At 38.8% G+C, this 20,145-nt stretch overlaps 1 protein-coding gene across 1 annotated transcript; it reads left to right on the top strand.

The window, feature by feature from the left end:
- Positions 1–203: 203 nt before the first annotated feature.
- LOC140240479 (sodium- and chloride-dependent neutral and basic amino acid transporter B(0+)-like) lies at positions 204–18,719 on the top strand. The gene is made up of 13 exons (XM_072320254.1): positions 204–269; positions 5,434–5,602; positions 9,282–9,413; positions 10,149–10,494; positions 11,298–11,430; positions 12,363–12,497; positions 13,285–13,388; positions 14,029–14,153; positions 14,903–15,015; positions 15,639–15,770; positions 16,273–16,488; positions 16,858–17,022; positions 18,537–18,719. Exons 1-13 carry the CDS (start codon positions 204–206, stop codon positions 18,717–18,719), a joined length of 2,019 nt encoding a protein of 672 aa, XP_072176355.1.
- Positions 18,720–20,145: the final 1,426 nt, after the last annotated feature.

The following is a 20,145-nucleotide window of genomic DNA, read 5'->3' as shown; positions in this document are numbered from 1 at the left end:
ATCTTAAAGTGTTTGAATGGGGACCATGCTTTCCTTGGTGGCCCCAGGGGGTCCAAACATCCTAAATTAAGGAATATTCAATAATATTCTTCTCTAGAATCAAAGGTGATAGAGCTTTAAGTCCTTTTTTTCCCGAACTGCATAATCCAACATTCTATAAAGTACAGTGTACTTGGCAGGTATTTTGACCAGTGTAATGGAACATGCAAATGGACACCGTTCCCCCAGCTCTCAAAGCTACCCCCACCCAAAATTTCCAATGTTCTCAGGTAAGAGTATGCAAGAATGCATGGAAGGTAAACTTGCGATACTCAGGTGAGCGCGAGACCCCCGGGTCTCTTGTTCAATTGAGTACAGTTAACCACGTCAACTATACTAATGCCCAGTAATGATAGAAGCAAGCTTTTCTCCCAAAAGCCCAAAATGTAGTGGTATAAGAATATAGAAAAGCAGGAGGCCAAAGCAGGCAAGAATGGGGGGGGGGGGGCAGAAAGTCATCTGTCTGTCTGTTTGTCTGTCTGTGTTTGTGTGTGTATGTGGATATCATACATGAAATACTTTATAGCCAAATATTAATTCTGCAAGTGTACACAGTCTGGAATGTTATAAAGAGACCAGTAGCACAACCAGGGGATAAAGCTGTTCGTAAAGTTACGAACGACTTACGAGCGACTGGTGATTACTTCTTGTGCTGAATTATGGAAATTCTGATAAGTAATTATAGCACATCAGGACTATTCACCAGTCGCTCGTAAGCTGTTCGTAACTTTACGAACAGCTTTCAGGGCCCAGGCTGTTTTAATCAAACATACATACACACACACACACACACACACACACACATACTAAAAACAAGGAAATAGAATTGATAAGATAGAAATAAATATAGGGTAAAATCCCTCGTTTAATATGAATGTTTCTTTCGAGTGTCAGTTTTGGCAAGCGTGAGTTTTCTCCTGGTTTTGAACTGAAAATGGGAAAGCTATGATGCAAAATTGTAGCGCTATGTTCAAGGCTTGTAATCGGGTGCTTCTAGGGAAGGAAACAGTTACTTGTTAATTAAAAGGTCGCTTGGAGGTCGGCGATAAGACCGCACGGTCTCATTTTGTTTCTTCACAACTTGCAATACAGTCAGTGAACTTGGTTTTGGTTCAGACCCAAGTAAACTTGGCAACTTGCTCTTAATTGTCTTCACGTAACTCTCGTACGGATTGTCAGCGTTCTCGGATTTGTGCTCCAGAAGTTCTCGTAGGAAGTGATAATGATACCAGGGAGCTAGAACTGCATCGTCTTCTAGCATCCAGGATTATAGAAAATATCATTTAATAACGGTGAAGATCATATCAGTTTTATAGATATTGATTATCCTGGAATATATTTTGCTCATTCATACTCGTGTGTGCGAGTGCATCATGCTGAACTTAGATTGTCGCTTTTACTTCGAAAATAAGGTCATTCTTTTCAGTGCCAATAAGTCTGAATAGATATATTGATATTCTGTATATAGGAAGATGAAATATGAGATTCCAAAAGTTTGAAAGCATGGCCATGTTAACAACAACGTTTCATCTATTTTCAGAATTTTCTGGAGCGCTTACGCGCCCATGTGGAAACATGTTTGGCAGAAACCAGTGGTCTGTATTGGTTTTATTATTTTATTTTCTTGGTCGGTGCTTTGTCGTGAGATTTTGTTGCCTAGGGGCGAAGAGAACCCTTTTTTTTAATTCAGCATTGAAATATTGTGGCACCTCGCGTAAACATCATCAAAATAGACCATTGTGCTTAACTAGAGCGAGATGTTCTTGTGATGCTGGGGTGGGGTGTAGAGGAGATGGGAGGTGGGGCTGCAACCATCCAAGAGTGAAAAGTCATGTGTACATTAATTGAAATCAGTCGGTATCCGTTCCACCACATCATAAGTGACGTCTTGAATCACAAGAGTCAATATTTCTCATCAAGACTTCTCAGCACATGTGCCTCGGATGGTAGCCGTATGAGGATGATTCAAGTTCAAGTTTATTTCTCATCTAAACAAAATCTCTACAAAATTGATAACACACACATACGAAAAATATGTCAATATAAGTAATCCCCCAAAACAGGGTATAGATGAAAATTAAAAAAGTGGATGATTTGAGTGATGAATAACTTTAGGATGAAAATTGGTGAATTCATGGCACTAAAAAGGGAAGCTTGCAGATTGTGGGTCCCACCGGTAACAACATCGGCTATATTGGGGCAATAAAAAAAAAATAAAATATGCGTGGCCACCAAATCCAGTATGTACTGCAACAACAATTGACCAAATCAAATAAATGCGTATTCATAAACATATCATTTTGTTTAGGGGTTAGTCAAACTAAATAAAATGTATGAATCCAGCAACGACGAGGCCAACAAACAGGATAAAGCGAGCACTGGCAAGACAGGTACATGAGCTAAGACACGTTTAAGAACAAACAAGACCACTAATTTGAAATTGCGACAATCCAAAGAAAATAGAAGGAAGAATTTCCTCACCTTACGTGTCTTAAGATTGCTAGCTGCCTTATCAACCAATCTTCGCTTTGATATTTTGTTTACAGGCCCTACTGTGAGTGGTTATCGTTTCACCTTCATGTTGGGTGTTGGTGTTGTTCGAGGACGACACACGATAGATATACGCTGTTTGTTCGCATTTGCAACACATTGTCCGCATCTCTAAAAGAGAATTCTCTACAATAGAAAAGGGAAATTCATAATAGAAATTCAGAAGTCAATACATCTACTCTTCTGGTTGTTTCACAGTCATCGTTCACACACTCCGTACGTGCTAATGTAAGCCTAAGGTTAGACGTGAAGAAAACAATCCATGATTATATTCATTTTATGACATCCACCTACACAATGTTGTAAGACTTTAACATGCGTGACGAAGTCATGAAGGTGGTGTTCAGTTGTACCATACAGCGTTCTAAGATCTGGGGAACATGCGAGAGCTTTGTTCACCACCCACCATGTCAATCAAATGCTTTTAGCAAGCCTTGGGAGAAGGGAACTGGGAACGCCACTAATTCATATGTGAAACTTGCGCCGTTCTGCCTGTAACATTTCGCTCCTCTTGAGCCCGTATGCGTATAGCAGCACAAAAGAAACTGGGACTGCGTATCTCTGTCCATTGTGTCAAATACCCAACCGATGCAATCTGGTGAAGACATCCCTATATTTCATATTGATATATGGTGGGCTGGTTGTTTGTTATGCGTTTTTGTTTTGTTTTGTTTCGTTTTGTTTTTTCTGACGTGCAAGTCTTTTGACATCAGTTTAGTTTAGTCTACTATAGGCCTACATAGGGTCAAACGGGTTCGAGTTGTATATGGCGCATCCTTCGTTCTAGATGATGGGTGATTGATGCGGTTTCCTGACATATTTGCCACAAATAAGCTCAAATCGACGTCATTATGGTGGTGAAAAGCTCGATCTCTTAATTCTCCAGTCAGAATACCCCGAATTACCGCTCATGTCCACCATTATTATGTACACATAGCTCACTCGCAGAGTGCGCGAGCTGACCTGAATGATAGCGAGAATGATGACGTCATAAAAGGTGACCTCCTATGGCATTATGGTTTTCTCTGGAGGTCTTTTGCGGGGGTCTGAAGAGCCAAAAAGTGTGATTTGGCTACCAGTACGGAGTCCATCTCAGGAGCGATATATTTTAAGAATAATGACCACACCCTTACGTGGATTACTGCATTAGTGATGACACTAAAAAAATAAAGAAAAATGAATCCTATCTTTCAAAGAGCCCTTTCAAAGAGCGCTCGCACTGTTGACATAATTCTCGATAAGCAACTTCGAAATTCTTGCAAATTCAATGAAGAGTGAAAAAAATATTTCTGGTAGTCAATTAATAAACTAAGCTGTTTGCCCGAGTGATCTCTCTCCTCCACCGCCCTGTTTTGACATCAATCTGACATTTTCAGGGAAGGTCTGTTCAAACTCTGCCCAGAGATCCTTACAGTCAGCTAGATTATTTCTGTTTATTTCTCTTTAAAAACAACAACAACAACAAATATCCTATGAATCAATTACATCCCCCCCCCCCTCTCTCATGCTCTAAATGAGGTCATAAAACCTCTCATTTCACGAAGTCGGGCGGAGCTATCAGCAACTGCAGCTATTCATATTCAAAGTGATGCCACTTTTTTGACCATTTTTTTTGTGTGTGTGTGTGATCTCGACAATGTATAGCGCAGAAAGTGTCACAGGGTTCGCTGTGAGAGTATGAGGACCATCTGTTCTCACGGCTCCAGAAGGCTTGTGCGATCGATCAGACGCCCCCATTGTACTTCAAAGAAGTTGGCTTGTGCAGTCATGTGTGTAAAGAGGCAATCTCATGTTCCTCATTTACTAGTAGAGTACCTTGACGTGGCTTCACAGTACAGACAGTAGGGTTTGTAGCATTCATACGCAAATATTCAATGTAGGGCCTAGACCACAACAAGGGCACAGTGATGTGCAAACAGCATCAGGTGTGTATACTATACAACAATGTTAGACCAAGGAGGTGCAAGGCGAGCCATACCCCCTTGACTAGACATGACTGAAAATTCAAGGCATATAATACTCATTGTTTGCTTTCTGTCTTTATTTGAGCAAGATTCATACCTCAGTTCACTTGGGCAAGACATTGTAGTCTTTTGGTGAACGCACTGCTTTACTAGCGATAAAAGAACTTTGGGTTTGGGAATGGGTTCTCATGATGATCATTAATTTTGTCTTGCACAGGATCCTGATGTGTTATTAATTCTGAAGTAAACAACTAGAACAACGTCAATAAAACAGACATTTTGTCAAACGCGGTCAATACGATTAACACTGATTTTGTGAACATTGTGGTTCTTGGCTTGTTCTTCTTATATAGTGGCAACACCTCACATGCCTATAATTTTGTCATTCATTAAAACTTCAGTAAAAAGTAGGTTTATGTTTCTAGATTTATCATTATACATTATACATACATTCACACAAAACATTATGTTCATTTTTTAATCATAGCCCAGTTTTGCAGATAACTTTACATATTATTGTCAACATTTAAATCGTACAACGAAATACAAAAGTTGTAGACTGCAAACAAAATGGCAAATAATGTGTAAAAGGATGCCTTTGTCTGAAAAAAAGTAAGAAAACTTAGATAAGTACAAAACAATGATTAATACGTATGTGAATATCTCATAACTATTCATGTATGGGTGTATGTATATCTCATCGATTACTAGCATGTAAAATTTTATATAGGCCTACACGCACACACACACACACACACACACACACTCATATATATATTATATATTACATATCTATCTATCTACTTATTTGTTTGTTTATTTATGTATGCATAAGTACATTTGTTATGTATGGATATATATTTTTCTTTATTATGTTTAGGTTCAAAATGGCACTTCAGCGCAGGTAGAAGGAGAATTCCAGAATGACGAGAACAAGGAGAGAGGGAACTGGACCAACAAGATGGACTTTGTCTTGTCCTGTCTCGGCTATGCCGTGGGTCTGGGCAACGTGTGGCGCTTTCCCTACCTTGCCTACAGGAACGGAGGGGGTACGTAAAGAGCATTGGTCCTTACCTTTTCCTTGGAAGTGATTCTAAACGAAACCGTAGGAGGATATATAAATATAATGACAAACAACCGTTAATCTGGAAGAAAAAAGAGTAAAATCATACAAGCACAACAGTGGAAGTGTAATCAAAGTCGGATAAAAATATAGGAAGTTATGAAATTAATAGTGCAGTTTTCATTTACAGTTCAAGAACAATCAATAATCTGCAAATAGTGAATCGATGTCTTCCCTTTACAATTTTCCTCAAAGTAAATAAACAAAATCATAAAATTTTTAGTTTTTGGCCAAACACAATTATGCCCCAGTCTCAAATCCAGATTTATCTGACTGATAATTATTTGAAGTTAATCAACCAGGAATAACGTGATGTCTTCTTGAGGACGAGAAAACTAAATTTTCGCCATTTTTGCGGTACGAGATTAATGGAAAATGTGAGGTGAGGACGTCATCATCTCACTCACCTACATATTCATATCAATTGTTTAAGTTACTGTAGTATGGTTCTTTCAAATTTCATAATTTCCTTAATTTGGTCCAATTCTGATCAAATTTTCACTGTCGTGCTTGTCGATTTTTTCTCTTTCTTTTCAGAGTCACTTTTAATTGGCCTAATAATTAATATTAAATAGTAGTATTTTCTTATTTGAGCTTCCTCGTTGAGACTGTATCAGCTCCTTTGCGGAGACACCCATTATGAGCTCCCTCGTGGAGACGTTATGACCTCCCTTGTGGAGACATCTCCATATATTTAGTATTCTTGTTTAATATCTCTAAGATTTACTGTATTTGTTTTATATTAGTATTGTCTGGGGCAAATTATTTGATGTATAGGGCCCCATTTTTTCTTTCTTTCTTTTCTTCCTTTAAAACAACAACAACAATTGGCCTGGAATTTCCCATTAAAACATCTCGGTTTGACGTGTCTTTAGTGCGAAAGAAAAACTTCTTTCCCCTCCCTCCCCCTCCCTCACAGCTCCCTGATGCACGATGAGTTTGTCAAGTTGTCCGCTGTCCCCTCTATGACCTTTGACATAAAAGAGACCTTAGAACCAGACACCATGCAGCTATACTGTCTACACAAATGAGTGGAAGGATGCAGATGAATGAAAGATGTTTGTTATTACAATCAGAACCTTTTATCTGATCGAACGGCCAATGTCCTACACAGTGCAAACAAACGAAATAATGTATAAGCAGTGGCGTATCTAGGGGGGGGGGGGGCAAGGGGGCACGTGCCCCGGGCGCCACTCCTTGGGGGCGCAAAAAAACGGGAAAAAAGAAGGAAAAAAAGAAAGAAAAAGAAGAAGAAGAAGGAGGAAAAAAAAAGAAAACCAAATCAAACAAGATAAAAACAAAACATGATGATGACGCGGACAAATAACAATGTTTATTGTGTTCACACAAGAATTCCCAATTCCATGTTTTGTAAGCTGAAATACAAAAATTTTCGGCTCGCTCGCTACGCTCGCTCGCCAAAAAAAAAAAAGAATGAAGATAAGAACAAAACGTGATGATGACGCAGAAATATACAAATTTCGGCTCATCACTCGCGCATACTAATTTAGAGTATTTTTCAAGTCCTCAGTCTGTTGGTATGAATCGTTATCTATGGCGTCACTATATCTTGACTAGAATTGTAAGATTTAATAAGCAAAAAAGAGAAGAATTCCATGTTTTGTAAGCTGAAATACAAAAATTTTGGGCTCTCTCGCTGCGCTCGCTCGCCAAAAAAAAAAAAGAAGAAAAAAAAAAGAAGATAAGAACGAAACGTGATGATGACGCAGAAATATACAATTTTCGGCTCATTACTCGCGCATACTCATTTAGAGTATTTTTCAAGTCCTCAGTTTGTTGGTATGAATCGCTATCTATAATGCCGTCACTATATCTTGATTAGAACTGTAAGATTTAATAAGCCAAAAAAAAAACAAGAATTTCATGTTTTGTGAGCTGAAATACACAAATTTTCGGCTCGCTAGCCAAAATTTATCCCCCCCCCAAAAAAAAAAAAGAAGATAAGAAGGAAACGTGATGATGACCCAGAAATATACAAATTTCGGCTCACTCGCGCATATATACTAATTTAGAGTATTTTTTCAAGTCCTTAGTTTGTTGGTATTAATCGTTATCTCTAAAGCCGTCACTATATCTTGATTAGAATTGTAAGATTTAATAAGCAAAAACGATAAGAATTCCATGTTTTGTAAGCTGAAATATGAGTTTTCGGCTCGCTCGCTGCGCTCGCTCGCCAAAATTTATCCCCCCAAAAAAGAAGATAAGAACAAAACGTGATGATGACGAAGAAATATACAAATTTCGGCTCACTCGCGCATGTGATTATACTAATTTAGAGTATTTTTTCAAGTCCTTAGTTTGTTGTTATAAATCGTTATCTATAAGGCCATTACTATATCTAGATTAGAATTGTAAGATTTAATAAGAAAAAATGACATGAATTCCATGTTTTGTAAGCTGAAATACAAAAATTTTCGGCTCGCTCGCTACACTCGCTCGCCAAAATTTGTCAAAATCTATTTCATTTAAATCACCCTCAAAAGACCCCTCTTAGGTGCTTCAAAAAGCATATCATGTGGACCTTTTTTTTAGAGTCCCTACCGGGATGGGGTTGGGGTTGAACACTTTTTCAGAAATCAGAGGCGCAATTTTCACGCTTGCCCCGGGCGCCGTTTTCCCTAGATACGCCACTGTGTATAAGTTACAGAAGCTTCACCCATACACGAACAATTGATTTTGTGTCCTTTAACATGTCTGTGAGAGCGTAGATAATACTATGCTGAAAAAAATACACAACAAATTTTACTTGTAAGTTTACGCGAAACACCTTGAAGAACAGATCTTCGGTGGATGTCACGATGACTTAACACGGATTGACTTTTTTTCAACCTTTTACAATATAAATATATATATGTTGGTGTGCTTATACGCTTCTTATATACGTTAGCTGTACTTACCAATGTGACGAGAAATACGTCTCACGTCATCTTTCCGAGAACATGAGAACGTCCATGAATCTGAATACAAATGTTATTGGTCAAATCGTAGCAATGATAAAGGTGTCGCAAGGAAATAACAGAAATATGATTCGGCCTATATATATAAGCTAATTTGTAAAACTGTAGGTCCTAAATTCATAGGCGTGGAATTATTACGGAGAACGATATGTATTTATTGACCTACTAAAATTATTCCAATACTAAAATCAGTATCAAAAAATGAACAAATAGACCACATGTTGCTTCTAACTGTCTATTAAATAAGTGTGTTACATTTCATACATGATATGCCATAGTCAAAACGTTACTCAGTGTTCAGTGCATATAAAACAAGGTACAATATTCAGACGGTGTATATTATATTAGAACCATTTTAATTCAGTGTAGTAGTGACAATTTAAATGACAAAATTAACAATCAACATTGAGAACAATGATCTGAGAGTCAACCATTCTTAAGTACTGTAACTTTACGCAGGGAATGAATGCAAAAAACTCGGAATATCGAAAGAGAGATGATGTAGAGATGATGTCGTCAATAACCAAAGGCAGCATTTATATATTCTCAGCCTTTTTGTAATTTCGCTGCATGGATCCAAACCTTATTTTCCGGACTCTCAAGTTATTTTAAATTCATCGATCACAGGCGCATTCCTCATTCCCTACGTCATCATGTTGTTTTTCGCTGGTCTGCCTCTCTTCATTCTGGAGGTCTCCCTCGGCCAATACTGCAGTTTGGGACCGATTCAGTGCTGGAAATCTGTACCACTTTTCAAAGGTGGGTCAGCGAAAATCACATGCAAGCATATACCACAATGTCCGGGTAAAGCTCCGGTTATTGACATTGCAATGCATTTTATCAATTTTCTTACTTTTATTGTTATTATTTTGCTATCGTTGTGATCATCACTGCTACTTCTTTTCCTACGTTCGCTGTCGTTCATAGCAAGCCAGGTAAAATAGGTCAGTTGTAGAAAGGTGAAGCAAGCTATGATGACCAGAAATAATGAATGGACAATACTATGGAAGAAAAAAAAAGCGAGAGAGTGGTCTGATGAAAGATTGGCCACATAGACTGGTGGACGGTGATAAAGACATCCCATTTTTTTTTCTTATCATTTTTTTTTTCATTTCTCCTAAATTATGTCTTGCCGTACGATGAACATGATTTTCCTGGCCGATGATTATGTCGAGCACATATTAGGCCATCAAACTGAGCTCATAAGATTTGGAAAATGACGTTGATATGAGAAGTGTCGATTGCGAATACTTACACAATTAATGAACACAAATAATGATGGCAACAATGTTTCCATAAAAATAAAAAAATAAAAAAACAATAATGATATCAATGATAATGATAACATCAAAACAACAGTAATGATAATAGTTACAATAAAAATAATGATGACAATAATAACAGTAATGATGATGATCATCATCATCATCGACATCATATTTACAATAAAAAACATCATCATCATTATCATCGTCGTCGTCATCCCTTCCCTAGGTATCGGGTACTGTCAGATGGTGACTGCCGCGTACGTCGGTATTTACTACAACGTGATCATCACGTATACCGTCTACTACTTCGGCGTCTCCTTCACCAGTAAACTACCCTGGGTCGGGTGCACTCACACCTGGAACGACGAATACTGCTACGACATCTACCGCAATTGCATAGACGGAGACGGTATCATCTTCGAGAACGGCACTTGCGTCCTGCTCAACTCCACGAGCGACGCCACTCTCGATTACTACAACGTCACCCGCAACGCTGACGGCACGTTTAACATCTCGGACTACGTGGATCCCCTGGCGAGCTCGCGTCAGTTGGCGAGCGAACAGTACTGGAAGTACGTGTTCATGGCGACGGACTTTTCCGTGCTCTTTATACATAACTCCTTGTACTGAAGACGGTGATGTTTGGATAGATATGGAGTCAAACTTACAAAATGCCCACAAAAGGACAAAATAATTCTGAAAATGTACATTATCTCGTTTGAAAACAAAAGTCTTCTCTCTGTTTTCCCCTCCTATCCCCCCCCCCACACCCCTCTTCTCTGTCGCCCTGCCCATTCATCCTTTTCTTCATGAATGATCACTCTTTTTGTGCATTTATTCATTTTCACCTTATAGAGACAACTTGTGTCAATCTCTCATGCAGTACCCCTTGATCCAAGCAATGTGCGGTACTGTTGATGTTAGAATGTAAAGTGAAAGGGCCAATAATTCACAATCCCGGGAACACTCGTGTCAACAGTAAAACGTTACTACTCTTGACGAATTTTCCCTCTCCGTGATAATAACCAATGTCATTAATATTATTGTTGTTATTATTATCACGATTATGGTAATTTCTATTGATATTTATTACTCTTATCATTATACTGCTATCATACTTAAGTGTATAACTATGAATATTATCTTAAGCATTGTCATTATCACTCATTATCATCATTATCATCATCATCTTCATCATCATTGAAATCATGAATATCATTACCTTGTATCGTATTCATTAGTATTACAGATTGTTGAGATTGATATCGTTAGTGCCACTCACATGAATTCATATCATCTATTTATTCAGCCAGCTTACGTTTAAATACGTCATTTTTATAAGCCTATGTTCCATCTTGCTGTATCATTTTTCCAGGAGAGCGGTGCTCCAGGAGGCACCCAATATGAACGAACCAAACGGAATAATCTGGCAGCTTTTGATATGCCTCTTCGTGTCTTGGCTCATCGTCTACCTCTGTCTCGTGAGGGGCATCAAGTCATCTGGAAAGGTAGGTACCACGCGAAACTCAGTGGCGGGGTCTTGTAATTCTATTTATATATCTTTTTTGTCAATTATGTCAAAACTGTCATCACAAGACGTACTTTATCCTACACATATTGGGAGAACCATGCATTATGGCGGAGGCATACCAGCGACATTCTAGTGTTTGTTTGCTTTTTTTTTTACTTTTACCAATGTGATTAGTATTAGGTAACCGCAGTGACGTATAAAACGTTACCATCATTGCTAATTTAGCAATAACATTATCCATTTTATTTTTTTTCTTTCTCTCTTACATACACAAAATGCTATCTAAACACTAAATGATTTGAAAGAGATACTTGATGAATTTTGGCAAGCTCACGTGACGCCAAAGTGATAAGCTGATTTACACAGTTCACAAGTTTAGAGCAAAGATTAGGGTAAGGGTTAGGATCAGAGTTTTGATTTGGGTTAGGATTAGGATTAGGGTTAGGGTCAGGTGAAGGGTCCGGGGTATTGCCCAGGAGGTAATTGCCCTATAGAGACGCGCACCTCAAGCCTGTTTGTGAATAGTACTGTACGTGGGTGGTTTGATTGTCACATTGAAGGGAATATATTTTTAGAAACCACAAGTTTCCTATCCCTTTATGCATGTTTATTTTATGTATATTGTGTGTATGTATGCATGTGTTCTGTGCATGTGTGTATGTGTGTATGCATGTATGTGTGTATGTATACATGTTCGTTTGCACAATGTATAGGCCTACCTATGAGTATGGGTATGTAAACATTGCCAAAATGCCTCCAATATATAGGTATGTGCCACTTCCCTCGTGAATTTACACCCTTTGTGAAAGGATGCCCATGTTTAACCTTATGGAGTTTGAAAATAAATCGCACGTAATTCATTTAAAATAAACATGGAAGCAAGAAGTAAATTTTCTATCTTTCTTTCAGGTTGTTTATTTCACGGCTACCTTCCCGTATGTTGTGCTACTGATTCTTCTCATCCGAGGAGTCACGCTGCCAGGAGCGGGTGATGGCATCAACTTCTTCGTCACCCCAGACCTCTCCAAACTTTCCGACGCTCGGGTAGGTTCTGAGATTAAAAGCCCTGTAAAAAGATAATTTTCTTAAAAAGAACAAACAAGAAAGAGAAGAAAATGTAGCTAAAGTAAAGAGAGATGACAATGGGGGAAACAACGGTGTCAGTGGTCGGAATTTTCAGGATTTATCGCTACATCATTATCATTTCTGAAACTTTTCTTGTCCAAATACTGTAAAGTCCCGAAAAGTTATAGTCAATATCTAGCTTGAATTTGCAACATTGAAATGAAATCAGCAACTCACTTACCTTCTTCTATTTTTTTTTTCATATCATGGTAGTCTTAGAAACTCTTGTAAACAATACGAGTGGCACGATACATGTTTGGTTTTTCGTTTGTTAGAGTGATTCGGCTAGTTTAAGCTTTTCCTTCGTGACTAATGGTCTTTCAGACTCAAATGAGACTAAATATTTCATCCTCTTTAAACGAATTCAAGAAATTGCGAATGATTGCTCTATTGCGTTTATCCTCATATGTATACAAAGTCAACAAAGCACCACAGTAGATGTTTGTTCCCTCTCTTTAAAAAATACAAAGCTGTTGCACAACTGGGAACATTTAGCGTTGTGGGCGTGGTGTTCTTTTATGTATTCTTACCCAAAATTATGTTACTACAACCTTGTTTTTTATATCTACATTGCATGACATGCTAATGAACATTCCTTACATAAAAAATGATATTTCATGTAAGCAATATTAAAAGAAGAGTGTCATCTGTTGATTACGAGGCAATTTTCAGAAATGCATAATTGTCTTCTCATTTCATTTTGCAGGTGTGGCAGGACGCCGCTATCCAAATCTTCTACTCACTCAGCGCCGCAGGGGGCGGACTCACCACCCTAGCTTCGTACAACAAATTCCACAACAATGCATACGGGTACGAATCCTTCTGTTTTACTTCCTTTTATTTTTTGATTGAGCTTAATAATGATAATGTAATAACTACAATAATCACCATCAAAGGGAAAATGAAAATCTCAGAAAACAGCCTGAAGACAAAGAACAAAGGAAAACTAGGAGAAGGATTTAATAATCAATAAACAATACAGTACACAAACATCACACGCTCACACATTTTTTTTTAATTTGATAGATAGATAGATAGATAGATAGATAGATGGATGGATAGATAGATAGATAGATAGATAGATAGGCAGATAGACAGATAGATAGATAGATACATACATACATACATACATACATACATACATACATTCATTCATTCATACATACATTCATACATACATACATACATAGTAGAGAGGGGGACAGAGAGAGAATACATAGATTCAGGCGAAGACAAAGATAAACACATGTTGTCTCTTAATGTGTATTGTATTTTATATCCTGTACATGGTACAAGCATGAAGTAATAAAGGCGGTTGTATTTTTTGATTACTAGTATCTGTACCCTGAATAGATCTCTGTACATGTGTTTGTCTGTTATGTCAAGGAACCCATAATCAACATGATCAAGTCATTATGAACTCTTATAACTTTTGTTAATTTTACAACAGCGACTCGCTATTCGTGGCCATCGCCAACTGCTGTACCAGCGTCTTCGCCGGCTTCGTCATCTTCTCCATCGTGGGATTCATGGCCCAAGAACTCAACCAGCCCGTAGAATCCGTTGTGCAACAAGGTAGACTGCCTCAGTAGTGCCAGGCTTTCCATTAAAAAAAAAGATATTAGTGTGAAACTTTGATCTTTAACAACCCGGTCAGACTAGGAACTCAAGTGATGTGAAACTGAGCATACAGTAAAGTTATTGTCGGCATATTTATTATGCGCTTGCTCTATTCAGGTGTATTGTTTGTGTTTTGAATGAATCATGACACAAGTCTGTCTGAATGTTGTTGCTTCTACCGCCTTCAGGAGAACAACTGAGGCCTTACTTTATAATTGTGAGGTTGCAAAATGTTTCTCTCCCGTGCAGCGAGAAACCGTCGTAAAGACTGTTGTAAAGACAAAAACGTGAAGAACAATTTACAGGAAACCCGGTAAATCCTACATACAACAACTTGTACAAGGGTTCCATGGCATTTGCTCCTATGACAATTGCTCCAATGAAATGTTTGCACGCTAAGCCAAACATACATTCTACCCACAATCATGACCCTAACCATAATCCTAATCAATTCATCAAATTAAACCTAAAACCCTATCACTGTCCTAATCCTAACCCCATGTGATTGGAGACTAGACAGGAGCAATTGTCACAGGGGCAAAATGTCGAGTCACCATGATTATAAAAGAGCATTGCCATCCAACATTTAGCTTTGCTTTGATTATTCTTCACAAGCTAGGGATGATCCTTCTGGACGGTTTTGATTCGAACTTGGAGAGTAAGATACACTATATTTTCATCAAGTCCCCTCTGTCTTTTCACAGGTTTTGGTCTGGCCTTCGTGGCTTACCCGGCCGCCGTCGCCCGCATGCCCGTCTCGCCTCTCTGGTCTATTCTCTTCTTCGGCATGTTGATCACTCTTGGGTTGGACAGTCAGGTACGAGAGAATCCAGTATGAGCAGAGATATCTGCAAGTCGCTTTGCCCCGACTGCCATTAAGAACAGAAAGAGAGAATATGCAAGGACCTCGCCGAGAAGTTTTCATATCCTGGAGTTATTCGTGCTATCTAAAGGACTGGCTGTTTTAGCCTCGGTCGATCTAATGTCTGGTGCAGGCCTATTTTCCAAGGATAATTGTAGTGGTTTGACAAAAAAAAAAAAAAAAAATGTGTACTGACAGCTTACGTGGAAAATATGAAAATCACAGATGTTATCGACAAGAAAAAAAAACATACAGTAACCCTTTTAAAATAAACAAATCGAGGTTCATCGTTCATGTAAAACAGTGGTCTGAAAACTTATATACGATCGATTTTAGTGTCAGCGAAAACATCTAACGTAGTCAAAACAACTATTAGAGTGCAATTGGCTGAAATTCGACTGCATTTTTGTAGATAACACATGATTTCAAATTCAGATATGAAGTTTGATCGGCTTCTGAACTCGAATGTTTAATAACCATACCCGCTGCACCAACATGAACACCAGTTGACGATTTTCTTTTCTTAGTTCTTCTTTGTATTGACTATAATTATTATGTCTTTTGTTTTCATTCCTTAGTTTGCCATCATGGAAAATCTGGTCACAATGATCGTGGACGAGTTCCCCGGCACACTGCGTAAGCGCAAGAATTACGTCATGTTGGTTGCATGCATCGTAATGTTCTTCCTTGGATTCACCTGTATCACCCACGTGAGTCCTTTCGAGTTCGCATGTGCTATGATAAATACTCAGTAATTTGGTGTCTAGTGTTTTAGTCAAATGACATATATAATGTGTTTGGTTATTAGGAAATATTGGTATGATGAATTATTGAGAAATGAAGTAAGATTCAAAACCTCTTGAAATACATGTATACATCAGGTGACGACGGAAATCATCTCGAGCTCAATGTGGTTTGTGCAGATCAACGAAAGGCAGTATAATATCAGGATTGTCACGAAGATTGACATTGCTAGAGACAAGAAGTATGTTGATGATAAAAGTCACCCTATTTTCTATGAGAGTAAAAGATGAATAAATTATATAGATTATGCTTGAACTAATCAACTCTCTAATTCATCAAGTATAACGTTTTGAGGCTGTAAGTTTATATCATTTTTTACTTGTAGACTACATGAGTTGCTTTGAATAATGTTAATGGTTGCATGATCAATCAGTTATTTGGGGTTCATTGAAATAATGGCTCTATCAGACCGGAAGTTACTGGGTCGCTCACTTGGACAGCTATGGTGCCTTCTTCAACTATCTGGTGTACGCCCTCCTGGAGTGCATAGCGATCGCCTGGCTCTATGGCGTCAAACGCTTCACCAATGACATCAAGACCATGGTGGGCGAGAAGCTGATTGGTCACTTCACCTTCCTGTGGTGGCCTCTCAACTGGGCAGCCTTCACTCCGTCTCTCATGCTGGTAAGTTTGCCGAGATGAGAAAAATAGTCCCGTCGACCGATGAGATTACTGCGAGCGGTTATCAATGCGAACGTAATATTAGTTACTTGGCAGGATTCGTAATCTGCCACAATATGTATATTCACTGAATTGATAATTTGTATTAGTGGAATTAGTGCAATGGTGAGCCGATAAGTGTTCAATTTATCTACTTATATATTCATGATCCTTCAGTTTGTTCCCTGCAGCATGCAAGAGCCCAAGATCAGAATGTTTTGACAATAACGCCGATTAAGATGAACGGAATGCCACTGACATTCAAACGAACTTCATTCGTGTTCTCCTTTTGATATTACGATATCACCACCGTGTTTCGGTCTTTGTCTGTAGTTTGTGCTGTTGTTCAACTGGTTGAACTGGGAGGAGCCGAGCTACAACGGGCCCTTCCCGACTTGGGCCGTGATCGTTGGATGGCTGATGACCATGATGTCGCTCATCTGGATCCCCATCGTCATGATCTACGAATTCGTGGCTGCCGACGGCAGCCTTGCCGAGGTGAGTGTACCCCAAGAACCCGCGTTCACATTGGTCCCCGCGGCGCGGGGAAAGTCCCGAGCTGTGGGACTTTCTCCTCCAAAACCATAATGTGAACGCTCGCTGGGACTTGTCCCCTCGTCCCCGCGAAGCAAGTCGGGTACGGGGACAAGATTTGGAGGGGAGAGTGACCTTGGGGCGCAATTGATAGCGTCCAGCTGTGGTCATCAAATGTGCGCATGCGCTATGCTTGGATTCAAGTGGCAGAGCTCGCTCCAAGCCCCAAAATGCCCCCACAGCTCGGGGACAGATGAGATACCAATGTGAACGGTCAGTCGTAAAAAAGATAAGATCTCCTGTGGCTGTCCCCGCGTCGCGGGGACCAATGTGAACGCGGGGCCCTGGGCCAGTGGGCTGGGCTTTGAGTTCGAGAGGGACAGGGTTGAGTCACGTGAGTGCGCGGGGGTAGAAAAAGTGGAGATGTAATGGAAGGTGCTTGATAGTATCCCTCACGGCTATGCAATCTTATAAAACGAAGATTGTGTAAAGAGTGTGGTATTTGAGAGCATTGTAGTGGACAGTGCACCATGGTATACAGCAAAAATACACGTTCACCTTGTATGTGATGCCCACAAAAGTTACTTTGCGGTTTCATACGGGTTAGTCCAAACAATGGTAATCATGCATTGGTAAATTACCCTACCATTTCGTTACCAGTAATGCAACCGATAATGACAAAATACTGGAAATATCCCCTGAGACAAAAATCAGTACTGCTTCTTAAAGTTCACATCCCGTCAGAAATTATCATTGATGTTCAGAGGGATGTTGCCAAAAGATCTTTTAATAGAGAAAGGTAAGTTCAATGGCATAATGTGTTTGGATAGTGTATATTGCACTGGGTGCATCATTTAATTTACTAGTAAATAGTGTGAAACTGAATATGACGCATTATGATTTCAGATCTCATGGCTTAAAACCTTTCTAATACTTTATATACTAATCAATACTAATAGTTTATTTCTACCTTCTAGTTTCTCTCTCCTTCCATACCGCTACTCCTACTACTTCAACTTAATCCATCTAAATATGTGATATACCGTATGTCCCCCCCCCAAAAAAAAAAAAAAATTACGAGACCCTCCGCAATGATATCTTTAGAAATAGTGAATCAATCCATATACAAATTCAATGTATGAAACTATAACTCATTGCCCACATCTTACAAAAAACCCCATTCGATTTGCTTCAGTGGTTAAAGAGAAATGAGAAATTTTGTAGAGGATATCAAGAATCTCTCCCTCCAAGTTCTGTCTATACAGTATACACACACAAAAGCATCAAAGTGCCAGACTTGAAAGAATCAGACTCATGACATGCTTTACAACATTTCGTATTTCTCTGTGACCGCTTAACCAAATTGAATGGGATTTTCTGCAATATAGAGCTAAGGTGTTATATTTTAAGACCCTGGAGTAGCGATTTCATTTCTTTCCTCTCGTCTGATCCTCTCGTTTACTGTATTGTGGTTGCAGCGTTGGCACGCAGTGGTGAACCCGCGTGAAGACTGGGGCCCAGCCCTGCCCAAGTTCCGCATCGAGGCGGCCCAGATGCACAGTAAGCACGGGACGACGATGGGCGGACGGATCGACATCGATGGGAGCGGTCGCCGAGTGGACCCGGGAAATGTCGAGTTGGACCCCAGCCCCAAGGTGTGAAAAGGCTCCTATACCTACTACGCCCAGTTTTCCATCGGCCGTGCACGTCACTAAATACTAACACGACACCTTCGCTAGTTCCACCTAAGCAGACTGGACTTTGTCCTAACTCAGATCCTCCTTCCATCTATTTTTTTTTTTCTCTCTCTCTAACAATGAAAAGTTGTAAATGATAGTTTTTGCATAACAGCACAAAGCATCAAGCTTAAAGGAGGAAGACAATCAATACATCATACACTATGAACGAAGAATATAACTAAAAAAAAAAAACCACACAACTTACGAATGCTTAGAGGGTGCACAGGCATGGCAACATGAGCATTGTGCTTGTATTGCAGCCAGGCCATAGTTGACACATCGTGTGTATTTCTGATTGATAGTAACGACAAAATGCATTTAAAGACATTGCATGACAGTGTGAAAAAATAATCGAAACTTGTCCAAAACTCGTTTACTCTGTCAAGAACCAAATGAATGTGCTCATACTGTGGTTTTAACAGAGAAAACATGTTTATGATTTAGGAAAACGCTACAATTGCAATAATAATCATAGAAGTTTGATTACACAGTGTCACAGTTTATACCTTATCATTTTCAGATATTATTTTTGTGTCACCTCAATTGTTTTCAAAAGATTAATTTTCAATTTTCAGGCTTGTAACGTAAACGCTTAATTGTGCTTTGAAAAGAACAAACAAATTGGAGATAACATGTACTTTGAGGTATTGAGTTGAGTTGAGTTTATTAACAACATACATGTGAATATGATAACATGATAACATGAAATTCCATAGGGTAAGATACAATAACATGAAATGTTTTTTTAATGAGAATACAATGATTTTGTACGTGGTTCTGACAGCTATGCAAGCATAGATGTTACATACTTATATTTATCTTACATAAGAATACATGTGGTATAATAGATTTAGTTTCGTTGTGATACATTTATCATTGAAAAGGCAGAGTATGAATAAGTATGTAATGTAGAAATACGCATAGACAAAGGTTCTGAAAAAAAAAATAGTAAAAAAAAAAATTAGAAAAACAGAAGATAATGTTGTTAAAGGGGGGACCCAAAGTTAGCACAAGTGCTAGTCGAGAATGGTTCTCCCATTATAGCTACATGTATATTTAAGCTGCTTATTGCAAGGTCTACTCTTTTAAAGTAACTGTACTATAAAAGCACAAACTAAACACTGAATATTCTTTTCTTCACTAAACTTCGGTTAAAAAAAAAAATCTCAATTGACTATCAGGATCAGCCCGCCTGATGGAGTTAAAATACAGAGATTATAATTTTTATGTAGATGCAAGTTTTACAGTCTGGCTCGTTGAATAAGGGCAACTATCCTCGTTTAACAGCCACACGTGAGGGACTGGACCAGCTTAACGATACATGAATAAAGATATCCAATGGAAATAA

Source organism: Diadema setosum, chromosome 17 (assembly GCF_964275005.1).
Source record: "Diadema setosum chromosome 17, eeDiaSeto1, whole genome shotgun sequence".
Classification (NCBI taxonomy): Eukaryota; Metazoa; Echinodermata; class Echinoidea; order Diadematoida; family Diadematidae; genus Diadema; species Diadema setosum.
The sequence above is the reverse complement of the archived record's forward strand: the minus strand, read 5'-3'. Positions and strand labels throughout refer to the sequence as shown.

Bases quoted from the DNA above. Each gene is read 5' to 3' on its own strand.
- LOC140240479 (XM_072320254.1), top strand. From the start codon at position 204: ATGCAAATGGACACCGTTCCCCCAGCTCTCAAAGCTACCCCCACCCAA. The intron at 270-5,433 runs GTAAGAGTATGC...TATTATGTTTAG, and splicing joins AAAATTTCCAATGTTCTCAG to GTTCAAAATGGCACTTCAGC. The intron at 5,603-9,281 runs GTACGTAAAGAG...CATCGATCACAG, and splicing joins TGCCTACAGGAACGGAGGGG to GCGCATTCCTCATTCCCTAC.